Below are 12,590 nucleotides of genomic sequence, written 5' to 3' on the forward strand. Positions count from 1 at the left end.
TCCAGCCGCCAGAGCGCCTCTCTAGAGGAGTCTGGGTTTCCTACTAATGAATTCAGGCCATAGCAGTTCTACCTGGAGAGAGCCCTGCCTTCCTGATGGCATTCACCAGGAACTTGCAGTGGGCTCCTCATCTCTGTCATGAGGCAGGTTGAGGAGGACTCCTGCAGGTGCCCTCTTGCGAGGGCTAGGAGAGAGCCACTCTTCTGGCTTGGCCCACTTGCTTTCCAGATGAGGACACTGAGGTTCAGAAAGGTTGAGCATTGTGTCCAGAGAAACTTGGAGGCAGAGCCTGGACAAGGGCCCAGATCCCTGGCTCATTCTCTGTGCCCAGACAGTGCCTGCCTCTGCCCTGGTCCCAGACCCCTCCTTTAACATCTCCCTGGCTTGGGACTTGGGACGCCCACCCCTTCTTTGGCTCAGAGCTGGACACCCCTGAAGCCCTGGGCTCTGGCTCTTGCCCCAGTGGGAGTTTCCCCGTTGCTGTTCCCCGTACAGGCTGTTTCCTAGCTGAGGCAGAGGTTGCCTTGGTTTCAGGTCTTGGACCTGCTGCTCTGCCTTTTCAGTTCTGGACCTGCTCAGGGTCACCCTGGCCTGGGGGAACTCTGAGCCCCTGATGGCTGCTTTCTGCCCTCAAGGATCAGTGCCTTAACATCCAAGAACTACTACCTGAGGCCTGGAGGGCACTTTGGAGCCAGCTGGTGCAGGGGTTGCAAATTGGCAAATATATTGGGTGAACACTTTCAAAAATTTAACTGAAAAATGCAAGAAGCATCGTGCAAGCACCTCTCACATAAAATCCCATATCCATCACTGTGATCCAGCAATTGTAATATTTATTGTCTCATGCCTCCCTCATATAGATAGGGAAACTGCTTTTAAAGACTGAGAAACTTCACATAGATACCTGAATTTCTCATGAGAACTGGATCTGGCAGGCTGTGAGCCTGGGCTCCTCTGTCAGACTCGGCTGAGAAGTAGCTGCCCCTCCTCATGGGCCCCATGGGCCCCACCACCCTCTGGCCTTACAACTGGCCTGATTCCCAAATTTAAGTTACCCAGCTGGCCCCTTTGGGCTTTCAGGTTTGAGACCCCTGAATCCAATCCAAACTTCACATTTTAGAGATGAGGAAACTGAGGCTCAGAGAGGGCCGGTGGTCTGCCTGGAGGCCTGTGACAAGTTGGTAGCAGAGCTGGGCCTCAGGCCCACGTTTTCCTCTGTGCCGCTGCTCCCTTGGTTGGGTTAAAGCTGTTCCTTGCATGTCCTGGGCCCTAGCAGGCCTCAGCTCTCTGGGCTCAGTGGGAGGATGTGTGGGTAATGTCTAGTTCTGCACAGTGAGTGGAGCTCAGTTGGGGTCCTGCCCCCACTTCCCTTCCCCTCTTGGCCTGCGGGCCTGGAGGCTGCCAGGCTCTCGTGGGTGACCCAGGCCTGGTGTCTGGAGTGAGGCCTGACTTGCATGCCTGTCTGCCCATCTGTCTCTCTAGGAGCTCTATGCAGCCGGGGAGAACCGCCTGGGAACAGATGAGTCCAAGTTCAATGCAATTCTGTGCTCCCGGAGCCGGGCCCACCTGGTGGCAGGTAAGGCAGAACTGGGCCTCCCTGCATCCAGGTAATCAGGGCAGACGAGGTGTGGGAGGAAACAGCTTGCAGGAGCACTTGGCAGTTCCCCTCTGCACGGGCCCTTCACTTCCCTGAAAGAGCCCCCTGGTGGTGATTTAAAAGGTCTTGTCAGCAGGTTTCCTGAGTTTCTGCAAGTATCAGACGCTGGGGGAAAGCTAGGGAGGAGGTAAGGGAAATGCAAGCTTCCTGGTGTCTTTCCGTGCTAGAATGTGGCGAATGTATTAGAGTTGAGGGAGCCTTCAAGAGCACCTGATCCAGTGGTTTCCAAGCTGTGGCATAAAAAATAAACATAACAGCAATAATACTCAGTAACACTCATTTACCTATTCCTTCAACAAATACATACTGAGCTCCTGCCTGGTGCCAGGTCGTGGAGCAGGTGTAGGGGACGGCACTGCAGAATCTCTGTTCTCATGGGGTTCACCTGCTTGTTTGGGGAGACGGGCAGTAAACAAAAATTAAGTACCATCTGGGTTTGCATCCCTGGTGTTTCCTTGTGTGTCCAAATCCTCCCACTTTATAGATGAGGAGCAGGCACAGGGCAGCTGGGGAAGTTAGGTCGCCCAGCTGGTAACGGGACGGAGCTGGGATTTGAACTCAGACTGAGGGCCTCCAGGGCACACTTTTTAACGTCTACGCTATACTGTAATGAAGCATTAGTGAACACATGTTCACCTTAATCACTGTTTATTTTCATGAGCATGGAATATATATGTGGCCCATCAAACCCCAGGTTTCAGACATTATTAGTCAGGAGAAAACAGGAGCTGATCTGAAGAAAATAGTAAATAATGAAGATGGACAGAGAAATAGTGGAAATCACGATACTGATATGCAGATAACAGCAGTTTGGAGAACACAGATAGAAACTGAGACCCTAGCTGGGGAACGGGGGAGTTTAAAGGGATGGAGGTAGGACCCAGGTCTCCACGGTGCCACCTGCCTGTCCCGGAACCCACAGCCCACTTCCCCGGGGGTGGCCCATCCTCGGGTAAGCTGGGGCGCTGGACGGGCATTAGTGTGCAGTCAGATTGAGAAAGCCCAGCACGTGGAATGATGGCTGGCGTGACTGGAAGTGCGAGGGATTTGAGAGGAGAGTGTTGGTGTCGGGGAATCCAGGACAGGGGATTGAGGTGCGATGGGTAAGCAGTCTGGCGAGGGTGGTGCTGGTCAGGGGACCACATGAGCAGACTTGGGGGGCGGCGGGTGCACTGGCCTGAGATGAGAGCTGGGCGGGTGTGGTCAGTGGGGCCGCCCAGGGTGGTGGGAGCAGAGCGGGAGAGGTGGGCTCCTGGAAGGCAGAGGCCTCCTCACCATGTGTCCTGTACAAGTCAGCTTGAGCTGCCTTCATAAAATACCAGAGACCGGGTGACTGAAACAACAGAAGTTTACTTTCTCACAGCTCTGGAGGCTGGAAGTCCAAGATCAAAGTGGCGCCAGGCTTGGTTTCCCCGGAGGCCTCTCTCCTTGGCTTGCAGACGGCCGCCTCCTTGCTGTGGCCTCATGTGGTCTTTCCTCTGGGTTTGCATCCCTGGTGTCCCCTGTGTGTCCACATCTCCTTTTCTTATAAATATTCCAGTCAGATCGGATTCGGGCCCATGCTAAGGGCCTCATTTTAACTTAATTACCTCTTTAAAAACTTTAACTCCAAGTACAGTTACATTTGGAAGTACTAGGGGTTAGAATTTCAACATAGGAATGAGGGGTGGGGGGCAGAATTCAGTCCATAACATGTCCCTCTGTCTTCTCATTAGTTTTCAACGAGTATCAGCGAATGACGGGTCGTGACATTGAGAAGAGCATCTGCCGGGAAATGTCCGGGGACCTGGAGCAGGGCATGCTGGCCGTGGGTAGGTGTCCTGGGTAGGTGGGTAGGTGTTGTAAGTTTTCAGGCTGCTCACCCATCCTCTGGTTGAGGAAGAGAGTAGTGATGGTCCAAGATTGCTAAATCCAGCTGCCTACAGGGTGGGAAGTCAGGCTGCTTCCGGGATCACTGTGTGGTTGTACCCCCAGCCGTCCTGGAGGTGGTGTCTTGTTTATATTTCAAGCAAAGCTCCAGGGGAGGGAGCTGAGTGTGGGCACTCGTGGGAGAGCGACCAACTGCTCTCCCGAGGAAGATGACTCACATTCTGCTAAAAATACATTCCTGCAGGCAGTTGTCAGATGTTTCTGATGGAAGCACGTGGAAAGATTTTTTTTTTACTTGCCACAGCAAAACAGGCCGTTGCTAAGGAAGCTGGCATAGCTCCCAGGACGCTGGTGCGCTTCCTGCAGTGACTGTGTCCTGCCCTCTGGAGCAGGGCCTGGAGGGCTCCAGGTCCTTCCACCCCACCTCCCAGAGAGGGGTTAGCCCTTCTCTATAACCACTTGGGAACATCACAGTTTGCCTATCTTTTCCTTTGCTTTTCTGGATGGGACCAATGTCCCTGCGTCCCCCATGGTAGGTATCATGGCCTGAGAACCCCAGGGAGACATTCACTCCGCTCAGCCATCCTTCTCCATGAGGGTCACACCACCTCCAGCCCGTCCACTCCTGCCCGAGAAGCAACATGGTTCCTTATCACCATACACATTCCTTCCCTATGCAGCCCCTTTCAGCACAGTGGTTACCAGGAAAGCAGTTGGGTTGGTGTCCAGGCTCTGCATGTTTCTGTTCCAAAGAGCTGGAGCAGGATCGTTGGATAATTGAGCCTGGAGGAGATGGGGGAAGAGGAAGCTACATGTGGTGGTGTGTTTGATTGACATCTGGCCTCCTGAGAGGATGCTGTGAGCTCCATGTCCTCCCCACCCCCCACCCCAGACTTGGTTTTCTACAAATTGAGTTACACTGTGTTTCTCTTTTCCAGTGAAATGTCTTAAGAATACCCCAGCCTTCTTTGCTGAAAGGCTCAACAAGGCCATGAGGGTAGGTAATCCCCACGTGCAGGGTCTGGGTGGGGGGTGTCTCAGCCCTACCTGTGACTAGTACCTTGCTCAGGGAAGGGGGCATGAGGAGAGCCATCCTTCAGCCAAGAGGACAGAGGACAGAGGGCCCACTGGTGTGGAGGGGCCAGGGCCCAGGGCAGGTGGGGAAGTGGGTGGTGAGGAGGCCTGTTGCCCACAGCCCACAGCCTTTGGCGGACTTTCTTTAGGGAGCAGGAACCAAGGACCGGACCTTGATTCGCATCATGGTGTCTCGCAGTGAGGTCGACCTCCTGGACATCAGGGCGGAGTATAAGCGTCTGTACGGGAAGTCGCTGTACCAGGACATCACGGTACGACAGGCCCTCCAGGGCCTCCCCGGCCACTCCCGCTGCCCTCTTCGCCCTCCCTCCCTGTGGTTCTGCATCTGTCAGGGAGGAGTCAGTCGTGTCCCAGACCCTGGAAGGCCTGCAGCCTGGCTCCCCGCTGAGTCACTCCTCTCCCTCGGCTGAGGTGGAGGCAGTTCAGAGGGAGGGCTTGGGGTCCAGTTCTGACTTTTCTCCCTGCTCATTGTGTGCTCTCGAGCAGCTTCCCTGAACCTCACTAAACTTCAGTTCCATCATCCTTACAATGAGGATAGTAATACCTCAATTATTACTCAAGTGTTGTGAATCTTGAAGGAGGCCGTCCACGTGAAGCACATTGTGTGACCGTGTAAGGGTCTCATAGACACTACTCCTCTGTCATCACTGTGCGAGAGCCGGTCTGGCAAAGTAGATTCCTGTTGGGGATTGGGGGGGATCCTGACAGTAAAATTCTCAGCTCACGTGAACCTTGAAATTGAAGTCACCACGCCCAGGTCCTGATTTCAGACTCATTAAGCTTGATGTTGGGCGTCCCCGAGAGAAGGTTCTTGGCTAGAAAAAGGATGCTGTTGGTAGCAGAGAATTAGTAACTATTCACAAAGTATCTTGCGTGTGTCAGCAGGCCGTGGGCATCTGGAAGAACCCATCGGCCTTGCCCTCAAGGAAGGAAATGAAGGAAGGATGTGATTAGAAACTAGCCAAGTGTGGCCATACTTCTAAAATAGGTGCAGTGGGCCCAGATGGAGGAGATGGGTGTGAGCTCGGGTGCCAGGGGATGGCAGTTCCCTCCCCTGGACGGTCGCATCCCAGTCGGTTACATTTCTTGCACAGGGCACAATACTGGGTTTTGGCGTAATCTCAACTTAGTACAACAAAAATGCACTGGGCCAAGGCCACCCTTAGCCTTGGGGAGGGGTGCTTTTGGATGTTTGAAAGTTTTTTGTGTTTATTCTTCAAATTCTGACTTTGATCATTGGGGTGAGTTAGTATTCTGTTTTTAAACGAAAAGCTGGGGAGGCTGAACTGTGTTGTCCAAGGTGTGTGCCGCAGGCGAGGCTGAGTGTATGAGCCTCCGATGGGGGGTTTCCTGGGATGGGGCTGCCCGTCTGTAAGGGCGCCTGGAGCAGAAGAAAATCAGGAGGCCAAAGCCGGCCACACCTCTCTTAACTAATGTTTTACTTGTTTCTGTGACCAGGGAGACACTTCAGGGGATTACCGTAAGATTCTGCTGAAGATCTGTGGTGGCAACGACTGAGTGGTGACTGGTGGGTCACTTCTGTCCACCTGCTGGCAACAGCGATGCCAGGAAAAGGCTAAAAGAATGTCCGTCGGTTTCTAATAAGTCCACAAAGCAGCCCCCAGGTGTCCCAGTGCGGACTGTCTGTAGCACCTTGGCCCACCCTCCGCCCGCCCTCCTGATCCGTATGGTATATCACGCTTGTGCTGAAGGAGCTGGGTGGGAACTCTCAGGGTGCCTCCCCACGCCCCTCTCAGCCTCTTGCTGCTGAAGTAGACGTTCTGTTTCCTGACTCATACAATCCTGCCCTTTGCTTGTGGCCGAGACTCTTGCTTCATTTTAGTGGAGTAATTTTGTATGTTTATTTGGAGGCGCTCATTTTTTTATATAGTCATGGCCAGACAAGTGCACCCATGTCTCTTTGTTGCATACACGGTTCTCGTGAGAGGTGGGGGTTGGGGGCGCCGTGTCTTCACTGAGGAGTGAAAGGGAAAACCTTAAGGGTAATCTTCGCATCTGGCGAGAATGTGTCATGAGCTTTGTTATTGCCAAACTCATTCCTTTTTAGAAAAGAAAGAAAGGGGAAAAAAAAAAGGCCAGAAAGTCATCTGTTCCTTCTTCCATGCAAAACCACAAGAACAAAGCCAGCTCCCTGCCAGTGACAGGGCTTCTTGTGATTGAGAATGTGCCTTAAATCTGAATGTCAATGGCCAAAAGCTGTTTCTAAATTAAAGCCAGCCAGCTCTGGATTGTTCTGGAAGTGTTTTCCTGGTGCAAGGCATGTTTTCTTCTGGTTCATGATTGTATCCTGTAGCTCAGGGGTTCCAGCCTTAGTAGCCAGTGAAGACTCACATGACTTCAAATAGAAACTTGTGCTGGGAAACCCTACGGGTATATAATTCACAGGGACTGAACTGTAAGGACACGAGAAAGGGAGGTTTCTGAAATTCATGCCCCCGGCCCAAAAGGTGTGGGGATCTTGGTCAGATGTGGGTGCAGTGAAACCACTGAGGGCAAGTAGGGACAGTGCGGTCCTTCACCCCGGTCCTGAAGGAGGGACACAGGCGGGGGGTGTGCATGACTCCTGGGGGCGCCCTTATGGCCAAGGGTCAAAGAGACACGAGACCAGTGCCTCCCCTCAGGGGCCCTTCTGTCTGAAAGGGAGCTCCTGGCCGTGGCCCACGGCAGGCCCTCTGCCTCTTGGCTGGTGGTGGTAGGAGAGGGCAAGTCCAGAAGGGACAGAGTTTTTAGAAATTGTTGTGTCATATCCAGAAGCCCAGAGCTTGGCTTCTGGTCAGGGGTCTCCACTCCCTTTCTGATTTCTTATGTTGAAAGTTTAGAAAGGAGAGAATCCAGAGACGGGTGGGAGCCCCAGCCTGCCGGGCCCTAGCAGGGGACCCAGGGAGCGGCCTGTCCACAGAATAGACATCTGCTTGGGGACACCACCTTGACTCCTCACTGCCTTCTGGACATAGGGGAGGGGGCGGCCCAAGAGGCCCGGTGCAGCCATGAGCTGGACACTAGCCAGGCCTGCCTCCCTGCCTTGCCCAGCAGAGAAGGCTGATGTGGGCCCTGGAATGGATGGCCGGCCCTGCTCATCACTTCAGCCCTGCCTCAGTTTCCATGCCTGGAGCCTCCTGACCAAGGCCCAGCATGCTTGGCTGAGGCACTCCCCACCTAGGGCAGGCCCTTTGCCCTCGGGTGCCCAGTGGGACTGCCTGGTGGGATGGACTGCGTGGTATTGCACGACTTACTGTGAGCTCAGGCTGACCCTAGTGACCTCCTGAGCCATGCCAGGGCCTAGAATCAACCTCCTGCAATGTGACTGAATGTTCTGTGACATTACTATGTCCCATTGTGTGCACCAGAGGTTTCAACCTGGTGTCCAGCCGGCAGCATCTAACCTGTATGTATATTTACTTTGGTCCCCAAAGAGTCTTTTTAGATGTTTGAATTTGTTGTCAACATTTAAGCATTGAGAGATTTCATATTTTTAAAAATCTGAAATAATGGATTCTCTTGAAAAACCAAAAATTCTAGCACTACTGGCCCAGCATTCCTGCACAGCAATTGCTGCCAGAGCCAACTTGCAGCTACCCTGTTTAGACGCAGTACTATCCATTTTGCCACAGGCCCCACTACTCCCTGTGGTGTTATACCCAGCACATGTTACCTATTTGGCCCTATTATAGGCCTTTGAGTTTGAAACCTCTGGTCTGCACACTTGGGGACTACCTGTGTTCATCTTGGCCTCAATCTCTACTTTATGTTCCTCTGGCTGCCCTCTTGGTTATGCCCAGGGGACCCATAGTGAGGATGGGCTGGAGGAAGATGTGGACTCCTCACAGATCTCTTCAGAGACAGCGAAAGGCAGCTGCCACCTTCTAAGGTGAGTGGAAGCTTTTTAACACGATGATGCTCGGGATAAAAAACGATGAGGGAGACAATGACCTTACAGCTCATCTGTCTGGCAGAGAACTGCACTGGGTCTTTCCTGCTTCCTGGAGGTGTTCGTCAAGGCCAGTCCACGCTACACATCCAGGGTCACTTCCCGAATAGCAACCAGAGGATGAGACACCAGGTGATTTCTGTCCTGAGTCCATTTTCAGCAGCTCTGGGACATCTGAAGGAATACTGCATGCTAGGGGCAGGTCCAGAATTAGGGTGAGGTAATGAGTCATTTGCCTCAGGTGCAAAATTTAAGAAAGGAACCTTGGAGTGCTCGCTTTGTGGATGCAGGAATGGTCCTGAAGTGGGGGTTCTCAAACCCTAGTGCGCATCAGGATCATCTGAGGAACTTATTAAAGATGCAGGTCCCTGGACCCCACCCTCACTGATTCTGAGCTGGCACAGGGGCCAGGAAAATGCATCTGTAACCTCATTGACTTATATTCTGATGCTGATCTAAGTACTCCTGCGCTGAGACAGAGAACTTTTGAGACTAGAAATGTTCACACAGAGGGCAGGTGAGCAGGTGGCTGGGTGTTTGGAATTCAGTCAGGTGATGGGAGATGGGATTAGTCAAGTCCCAACTTTGGCAGAGGGACCTGAAAGTTGAACCTTGGCAGGTACCCATGGGCAAGCCAACAGCTGCATAGCCGTGGCATGTCCATTCTTTTGTTTTGGCAGGAAGCTCTAGTCCTGGCCTAGGACTTGGCCTATTATTTCAGCTGTCAGCTCCTTCCTACCCTGGCTGATATGGAATGGAGTAAGATATGGAAACAAATCAAGCTAAATCATTTCCCCAGGCAGGTACCAGCTTAAATTGTCACCCCATCAAATCTGAAAGCTCTCTGCCTGTGTTCCTCTGAGGACAGGGACATCTTTACTCAGTCCTCCACCTGGCCCTTTACAGGGTTCTCTCTCAGCAAATGATTCAACCCATGAAGCCTTCCAACTCTACAAAGGGCTCTTAACCTTCAAACCCCACTCCTTGGGAAGCTCCCTTTGGCCTAATACTGGTGTCCACTCTGAACCTGGTTCCTTCTCAACGGTAAGAGCTGATGCAGCCCTGAAGCAGGAAGCACACTGGTCCCGGAGTCAAGCATCCCTATTCTGGTCTCAGCTCAGCCACTGATTTGCTGTGACCTTGGATAATTCACTTCCCCTCTTTGGGCCTCTGTTGCCCCTTTGTAAGATGAAGGGTAGACTAGATCAGAGCATCTTAAACCTCATTGTAGTCAGCAAAAATGGTAGAGTAGGGAACTCCAAAAGTCCGTTGTTCCTCCTTGAAAGCGACAAATAAGATGGCAAAGATGGTCAGAGTCAACTTTATCAGAACTCTGAAAACTAATGGAAAGTTTGCAGCACCCAGTCAAAAGCTTAAGGAAAAGGAAAAAAAGCCAAGTCTTAGTAAGACAGTCTTCTTGCATTTTCACGTACCCCAGCCTTAGCCTCCTCATCCCAGCTTGATAACAGCATTGAAAACAATATCCACAGGGCACTGAAGGTTCCTAGCAATGGAGGGAACAGAATGGACCTAGTTCTCAGGAATTATGGTGGTTTATTTTGGTCCATCTGGTTGCTCCCTAAAAGACTGGCTCAAATGACTTGCTTTTATTTACCTAATTGGAACTCTCCCAGGGTGGAGGTGGCAACCCTGGAGGACATTTGAAGGCAAATTCATTAGCCACTGATGCCTGGAGAAGGGGATAACAGTTGGGGCAAACAGGAGACAAGCTGAAAAGTTTGGGGAGGGAAGGCTGGGGATGAGATGCTTTGGGGTATAATGGTTTTGGAGTGCTCCCATGAACTCCTGGGACTGTAGAAGGCCACATACATGCCCAGCATTGGGCATATCCTTAGAAAAGACTTGAGACAGGCCCTAAGCGCCTTAACCTCTGGCTGACCTTCAGGCTCTGCACAAGCAGGAAGTGAGGGCTAAGGCAGAATCGTAGACTGCCTGGCTGTGTCAAAAGTTTTGCCCCAGCACACATTTGTAAAGATTGGGAGATTGGGGGTTTTGTTGTTGTTCTAGGAGTTTAAGGAGGTATACTGAATCACTAGTGACCACTAAACAGAGACTTCAATAGTCACACCTGACAAAGAATACAAACTTTAAAAGATTAGTTCAGAAGAGTCACTAAACAAACTACAACAAATTCAACAAGCAGCAGCAACAAACTCTGGGAAGGGGGAAGAATCTGATCTCCAGAATTTTCACTTTACAATGTTCAGAATGCCTCATTTTCAACAAAAATTATGAGGCATGCAAAGAAACAAGAAAGTAGGACCCATACACAGGAAAGCCAGAAATCTGTTAATAGAAATTGAGGAAAGCCTAGATGTTGGACTTACCAAGCAAATACTTCAATCAACTGTCTTGAAAAAAGCTCAGGAGAGCTCAAGGAAACTATGTAGAAAGAACTACAGGAAATTAAGAGAACTGCTGTCTCACCAAATAGAGAATATCAGTAAAGGGAAGCTAAAAGAACCAAGTAGAAATTCTGGAGTCAAAAAGTACAATAACAAATTTTACAAAATCACTAGAGGGTTTCAACAGATTTGACAAGACAGAAGTTGGCAAACTTCAAGTTAGGTCAGTTGACATTTCCCAATCTGAGGAGCAAAAAGAAAAAAAAGAATAAAGGAAAATTAACAGCCTAAGACCTGTGGGACATCAAGTATACCAATATAATGGGAGTCGCAGAATAAAAGAGAGAAAGCAGAAATATTTGAAGGAACGATGGCTGAAAGCTTACCAAATCTGATGAAAAACATTAATCCAGACATCCCAGAAGCTCAGTGAACTGAGTAGATTTTTTTTTAAAAGATCCACTTTGAGACACGTTATAACCAAACTGTTGAAAGACAAAGAAGGAATCCTGAAAGCAGCCATAGAGAACTGACTTGTCACAAAGAAGGATCTTCAGTAAGATGAATGTCTGATTTCTTGTCAGAAACCATGGAGGCCAGAAGGCAGTGGGATGACATATTCGGTATGCTGTTAAAAAAAAAAAAAAAAAAAAGCAACCAAGAATCCTGTATCAGGCAAAATATTCTTCAGAAATGAAGGAGATGTTAACACATTCCTGGATGAGCAAAAGCTGAGTTTGTTGCTAGTAGACCTTGCCTACAAGAAATGCTAAAGGTAGTCCTTTAAACTGAAATGAAAGATTATTGCATGTAGTTGAAATCTGCATGAAGAAATAAAAATAAATTAGTAAAGGTAAACATAGGTAAATATAAACATCAGTATTAATATATATTTTTTTTGTTTGTAGCACTTTTTTTCCTATATGATTTAAAAGATAATTACACCTAACAATGATTATAACATTTTTGGGCCCAAACGTATAAGGATGTAACTTGTGGCAGTAACATGAAAGGCAGGGGATGGAGCTATATATAGGAGCAAAGTTTTTGTCTCCTGTTGAAGCTTGGTATTAATTCAAACTTAACTCTTACAAATGAAGATGTTAAAACATCCTTTGCTCATGGATTGGAAGACTTAGTATTGTGGAGATAGAAATAGTCTAAAAATTGATCTACAGATTCAATCCAATCCCTGTGAAAATTCCAACTGACTTCCCCAAATGTGGACAGGCTGATCCTAAAATTCATATGGAATTGCAAGGAACTGGTCCTCAAACAGCCAAAACAGTCTTGGAAAAGAACAACAAAATCAGGGAACTTACACTTCTTAATTTCAAAACTGACTACAAAGCTACAGTAATTCAAACAGTGTGATATTGGCATAAAGGCAGACATATAGAACCATGGGATAGAACTGAGAAGTCAACCTAAACATCTATGCTCAAATGATTATTGACAAGGGTGCCAGGACCATTCAATGTGGAAAGAACATTCTCTTTAACAAATAGTGCAAAGACAACTATCCCCAAGCCAAGTAATGAAGTGAGATCTCCACCTTACACCACATAAAGAAATTAAAATAGATTTTAAAAACTAAATGTAAGAACTAAAATAAAAACTTAAGGAGAAAACAGGAATAAATCATAACCTTGGA

The 12,590-nt window shown here is 49.5% G+C and overlaps 1 protein-coding gene across 1 annotated transcript in view; it reads left to right on the forward strand.

Moving 5' to 3' along the window:
* Positions 1-6,886, forward strand: part of ANXA11 (annexin A11) — a 38,157-nt gene extending 31,271 nt beyond the window's left edge. Inside the window, exons 11-15 of the mRNA XM_032491583.1 lie at positions 1,483-1,576; positions 3,373-3,468; positions 4,465-4,523; positions 4,750-4,872; positions 6,080-6,886. Coding sequence (XP_032347474.1) covers positions 1,483-1,576; positions 3,373-3,468; positions 4,465-4,523; positions 4,750-4,872; positions 6,080-6,139 — 432 coding nt within the window. The 3' untranslated portion in view covers positions 6,140-6,886. The remainder of the gene's footprint in view (positions 1-1,482; positions 1,577-3,372; positions 3,469-4,464; positions 4,524-4,749; positions 4,873-6,079) is intronic.
* Positions 6,887-12,590: the final 5,704 nt, after the last annotated feature.

The sequence above is a fragment of the Camelus ferus genome, chromosome 11 (genome assembly GCF_009834535.1).
Source record: "Camelus ferus isolate YT-003-E chromosome 11, BCGSAC_Cfer_1.0, whole genome shotgun sequence".
Classification (NCBI taxonomy): Eukaryota; Metazoa; Chordata; class Mammalia; order Artiodactyla; family Camelidae; genus Camelus; species Camelus ferus.